Below are 6,375 nucleotides of genomic sequence, written 5' to 3'. Positions count from 1 at the left end.
GGCATTCCTTCATTCATCACCACACCTGGGGGCAACAAGTACTGTTTTGGTGCACAAACTAAAGGGTCTTTTTAATATTATAGTAATTACTAAAGCATAAAACCTTAGCTTCACCAAAACTTCAAATTAATTTCCCTGTCGTATAATCTCTTTCTGTGGCTGTTAAAAGAGCAATAATTCATTGTCTTCCTTTCCAATTGGTATGTTCCCATTTAATGACAATGGCTGGCAAGTGATACTGAATAGAGCAGCACCTCCAGGGGACTGTTCTTCATTTTATATAAATGTCTATTAACTTTGCAGAGGTGATGGCTTATTTAATGGGGAAGATTTTTTTGGGCTTGGTGTTCTGAGAATTTTTTCTAGCTGACAGCTCTAGTTTTCAGGCACACTGCTTTGCTGTATGACTTCTATGTTTATGCACTGTCATACTGGATTCCATGGATTTTCTTCTAGCTTTTTCACTTCCATATGTAAGTAATTTGTGCTTAACAACATAACCTTTAGAAGAATGAAATTTCTGCAGCTTGGAAAAAACATGCAATGCTTTTTAAAAGAACATTTAATGCTAAGTGACTAATACATCAACTGAAATTATCATTTCTTATATTAAATTTATTACTCTTAAGTTTAGAAATAACATTTTAAGGAAGACAATGCAATGAAGAAATCAATCATATGTAAGAAAGTCAAACTGGGCTTGCAATGCAGTAATGTAAAAAGATGAAAAACATTTACAAGAAGGTTGTTGCTATTAAAACCAAAGCTGAAGAAATGCTAATTTTTACCCAACTAAATATTCAAATTAACCTCTCCACAAATTTATATGAATTTATTAAAGAATTATTAGGAAATCCAAATATTTTCATGTGAAGTTTCACCAAGTCTCATCAGCCCTCCAGAACACCATTTATTCTTCACAAGGTGTATGTTTTTTTTCTTCCATAGAAAAAGTAAGCGCACAAATAATCTTAGCATCTATCACTGTTCACATCAGCAACACCAGGACAACCAACCAGGCAGGTTAGGAAGATACTAAGGAAGCAACAAGGCCAAGTGCCGGGTCCTGCACTTGGGTCACAACAACCCCATGCAGTGCTACAGGCTTGGGGAAGAGTGGCTGCAAAGCTGCCTGGCAGAAAAGGACCTGGGGATGTTGGACGACAGCCGGCTGAACGTGAGCCAGCAGTGTGCCCAGGTGGCCAAGAAGGCCAGTAGTATCCTGGCTTGTATCACGAACAGTGTGATCACCAGGGAGAGAGGAGTGATTGTCCTCCTGTACTCAGCACTGGTGAGGCCCCAGCTCGAATACTGCGTTCAGTTTTGGGCCCCTCACTACAAGAAAGACATAGAGGTGCTGGAGCGTGTCCAGAGAAGGGCAATGAAGCTGGTGAGGGGTCTGGAGCACATATCTTATGAGGAGTGGCTGAGGGAACTGGGGTTGTTTAGCCTGGAGAAAAGGAGGCTGAGGGGAGACCTTATCGCTCTCTACAACTACCTGAAAGGAGGCTGTAGAGAGGTGGGGGTCAGTCTATTCTCCCAGGTAACAAATGATAGGACAAGAGAAAATGGCCTCAAGTTACACCAGGGGAGGTTTAGACTAGATATTAGGAAAAATTTCTTCACTGAAAGGATTGTTAAGCATTGGAAGAGGCTGCCCAGGGAAGTGGTGGAGTTGCCATACCTGGAGGGTAGACGTGGTGCTTTGGGACATGGTTTAGTGGTGGTTTTGGCAGTATTAGGTTGACGGTTGGACTTGATGATCTTAAAGGTTCCTTCCAACCTAGACAATTCTGTGATTCTATGATTCTATATGTTGAAGATCTGTCTGTAAGGGTTTCTTTTTTCCTATTGCCTGGGACCTTAAGTTTTTCACTCTGTTTCCAAAGAAATTCTGTGCTGAAATAACATCATACTTACGAACTCTAATGTTAGTTTAGCTCCAGAGAAGCAGAAGACAAATTGCAATGGTCAAAGCCCAATTTACAACAGAAAACACCATCATCTTATCACAGGGATTGGTTTCACTACATGACACCAGGGGAAAAAATACAAAAAAGAAATTCTACTTATGTATTATCAACTTCAAACAGGGAAATCTTGTCACAAGAGGTAGTGTGTGTTTTGTTCCCCTTGAAAGAGATGAAAGCTCTTTATAGTTATATCAAAGAATGTTTTACATTTCTCTATAGATGATGCATCTCACTACTGCAGGTGTCTGAGACAGAAAAACAATTACGCAGTCAAGAACCTGGCATCGCTGCATCTCAAAGGCAATCCTTCCAGGAATTCAACAGATTTTAAAAAAAATCTGTAACTGCCTGTTACAGTTATTTATTCAGGCAGGAACTGAATGGAGTTTTGAATTAACATCTTCCAAGAAAACTAATTTTTACACTTCTGAGAGAGGCAGAGAGAACCAAAAATAACACATACGTATGTGTCAAGGATATGTAGAAGTTTATCATGGGATTAAGAAGAAAGCTGTTAACTAATCTAAAGCCATAGGAAAAATGAGAGGAGCTGAGGAAAAACCAAAGTCTCATTGTCCAACAGACAATAAAGAATAATTATTTTGAGAGCTTGAAACTCTCCGAAGTCTCCTAAGGTATCCTAAAGGTCAGGTATTTTTATAACATAAAGTGTTCCAAGTTCTGTTATATAAGCCATCCCTTCTCTGTACAGTAAACTACAAATACATGTTTTTCAATGATGAATTGTACAACCTTCTGCTTTCTGTCATCTTTTTTGACAATGAAATACATGAGATTTTGTAAACAAATGGTACAGAACAATTTGATTAGTACTGAAAATACACATCTCTGTATTATCAAGTAAGCAGAGTAATGAAAAAATAATGAATTAAACCCATGAAATATAAGGAATAAAATGCATTCAAAATTGAATGCAAAAACTAGCAAAGACAATTTTAGGCAAACTAGTAATAGGTAGGTGGACAAAGCTCAAAAGACCATGAAGATCTTAGATGAGGTTCTCCCAAGGGTTTCTACAAGTAAGAGTTTGAAAAGTTGCGTGTACTTCAGAGTGAGTCGCGCAGGTTTCAGCCAAAGGCTAGAAAGGAAACGGCACCAGATATGACACTTAGAGCAGGAGAAACCTGGACAGTACTAAGGCAGCTGAAAATTCATAGATGAAACAGAAAAATACTTCTCAGATGAAGTCATGCTGCAATACATTTTTGCAACTAGGACAAAAGACCATCAAATACGGCTTCCTACTAACTATTTCTGTGTTATAATTAATAACCTCTGGCCTCTAAATTTCATTAAACCATCATAAGGAACGCAAACAAAAAGGGAAGCAAAATTTAGATTAAGAGCTAATAGGAATGAGCTCTATTTCTAGTTACAGAAAAGTTGCCAGGCCACCGACAGCTTTAAAAGTTCACTAGTAATGAACTATACCCTGTTGCAGTGAAATTTGGTCAAAATTATTTGGTTAATTAACCTCCTCTGACACCTGCAATATGAGCTATGGCTAACACATATGTATGGACTGTATCCAATAGCTGACAGAGAAATAAAATTTTTAAAAAAGGTAAATATTTTAAAATATTAAAAACACCAAAGCCTTAAAAAACAAAGGATTCCTCTAAAGTACAACCTATTTTAATGTAGTTGAAGTACAAATTAATGAGAGATGCTCTTAAAAATTAATGAAGGATAAATGCTGAGACTTTTCCATTAATACATGAGTGAGTCAGCAGGCACACTGAATGAATCCCTCAATATTAGGAAACATGATGAAACCAGCCAGTTGAAAAGTGAAGCTATAATTTTGTTTATTTTTGTACTCTGACCATATAATTAAAACATATATATTTTTTACAAAAAAATATGTGATGGAAATCTTGCTCTGTGTTACTATTTTACTTGTATGGAAGTATTTTAACTTTCTTTTTATTTGTTTTTGAGACAGGAAAGCCTTTTAAGGTACTACTAGAACAGCAGTTTATAAACAGTACCTAATGCAGCAGAACTGTATATGAACTTAAATTTTTTCAGTCATTGTTGTCTGTATCTAAATCATCCCACTTAAAATGACCAGGTCACATATCACGGTCACAGTTCACAAACGTAAAGCGCATTAATCACCTTTCAGCTGGTTAATGACACTAGCGGAAATGCCACTGGCACTATCACGGCATTCCTAAACCATCTGCACGAGTGGGATGGTAGAAGTATTTTGAAATTCATACCAAAGTAACAAGATGTGTATTCAGTAAAACCCAGGACTGTATGAGGAAGGCACGGCTTACTGAAGAGAGGCTAAGACCAAAATTACCTCTTTTGGTATTTCAGCTGCTGAAGTAAAGGTAAGACATTCTCTAAAAAGCTGGATGATCTATATATACAAACAAAAGAGACTGTCTCACTGCAGACACTAACAGGTTGCTAGTCTTCCGATTCTCCATTAGCACAGTTCCACATTTTCAACTATTTCCTGCTTCCAGAACAGAGGTCTTCCGTGAAAGGACATACCCTAGAGTGGTGTTGCAGCCCCACACTCATACATGGCTTACAGCTGCGGTGACAGCATCTTTCCTCTATGCAGCACAGCTCACAGGCTTCTCTATGAGCACAGGCTCAGCGTTCCCTTTCCAGAGCAAAACCCACCCTGCTCTTAAATCTTTTGAGCTACAAGCCCCCTTCAAAACATCTGCATTGTGATAAAGCTAGTCTTTGTGCAAAACAAAGACTCAAAAATTGCACCTGATTCTGTAGTTATTTTCAGAAGTCTGGGCTCAAGGATGACAACTGCTTTGTTATTTGCCATACAATCGTGTATATGTTCCAAGGGACATATTCACTATCCAACAATAAAACCTTAATTAGGTACTCAGGTTAGAAAACCAGACTCCTTACCAGGACAGAGAGACTGGTTCATCCAGAGGGAATCCAGACCATCTAAGTTAGGCTTTTGCTTTGACTCACACTCCGGAGGAGAATTCTGATGTTATAGGGAACCCGCTATCTAAATCAGGCACTTATTTAAGATCCCTTACGATGAGCACAGGAATAACACCCCAGATATCCATTTACTTCTGCTAAGCCACGCTCTTGGCCATTTCATTAAACGTACGAAACAGCATTTTGCTTTGCTCCCTCATCGCCAAGGTCCTACACAAACTTGAAAAATCACAACTGTTTCGGAGAGGCTCAATTTCAGATAGAAGCTGCAATAGAACAGATTTTTAACACCACTCTTTTCTTTCAGAGCATTAAGTCCACCCACTTCACAAAACCAGAACCTGACATAGCTTAGGGTCACTGCAGATTTCTATTCAGATGCAGTAGTCCAAGCCCTGGAACACAAGGGCAGAATGAGCAGAGAATAACACTGGCAAAGCCAGCTGAGGAATGCCTCGCACCTGCTCGTACTACACAGAAGGCTCTGCTTAGTGCTACGAATCTGCTCTAACTGCACAAATACTGAAGCTCTCTACAAAGTCTTTTCGATCAAGATAAGAAACAAAGAAAGGACTGCCTATCTGGTCTGCTGCTAACTGAAGTGTTTCAATGTGGCTTTGTGGATGTTTAAATTCTAGTTCCCATAATCCTACAGATAATTTTTGCTCTTAGTTGGGCCTAAAATATCCCAGAATTGTATTATGATTCAGTAAATTTTATTAACATAATACCCAGGAGCCTAGGCCTTTGAAAACTAAGGCACTAATGTTCATTTCAGAGGGTTAAAAACATTGCTTAATTGATTTGCAGCTAGATAGTCACTCTTTACCTGAAATTTCTGGAAATGGAGACTTGTCTTCTTTCCGGAAGTCCCCATGACAAACAGAAAATCTGGAGTCAGCACAAAAGGAACTCTTTCCTTATTAATTCCAAGGAAGCTTTTATAATTTCCAAGAATATGGCCAAAATCAATATGGAAAAGATTACCTTCACAAAGAGAAGAAGTCACAGTTAGGCTCAAATACAATAAACCGCCAAGAACACTCACTTGTATTCACCATAATTCCAAAAACTTTTTTTGGGGGGTATATATGATCACTCTTTAGTTGAGCAGAAAGGACTATTTTCTTTTTTTTACATCTATAATTCTGTCCTCTTGGCAAAGTTACTTTTTATTTATCTTTGGCAGTTGTTAAAAACCTGGCAGAACTGCTGTATTTTCTAAACATACACTCACAGCTTTTCAAAAATCAAGAAAGAAAAGCTTGTGTCTCAGATCCGTAACAATCAGCTCCCAGCACATCACTACAAGGAAAGGGCTTGTGTTTCAAATACCCATAGAATTTTGGTGCTATCCAGCTCCTTGGCTAATGTCACTCACTGGAAACATAGAATGGTTTAGGTTGGAAAGGACCTTGAAGATCATTGAGTTCCAACCCCCCCT

General features: G+C 38.4%; 1 protein-coding gene across 1 annotated transcript in view; it reads right to left on the bottom strand.

Moving 5' to 3' along the window:
• The window catches only part of PIK3CG (phosphatidylinositol-4,5-bisphosphate 3-kinase, catalytic subunit gamma), a 30,999-nt gene that overhangs the window by 478 nt on the left and 24,146 nt on the right, over positions 1 to 6,375 (bottom strand). The window contains exon 9 of the mRNA XM_009890851.1: positions 5,761 to 5,918. Coding sequence (XP_009889153.1) covers positions 5,761 to 5,918 — 158 coding nt within the window. The remainder of the gene's footprint in view (positions 1 to 5,760; positions 5,919 to 6,375) is intronic.

This window comes from Charadrius vociferus, unplaced genomic scaffold (genome assembly GCF_000708025.1).
Source record: "Charadrius vociferus isolate BGI_N301 unplaced genomic scaffold, ASM70802v2 scaffold958, whole genome shotgun sequence".
NCBI lineage: Eukaryota > Metazoa > Chordata > Aves > Charadriiformes > Charadriidae > Charadrius > Charadrius vociferus.
Note: the sequence above shows the minus strand (reverse complement) of the source record. Positions and strands in the feature narration are given on the sequence as shown.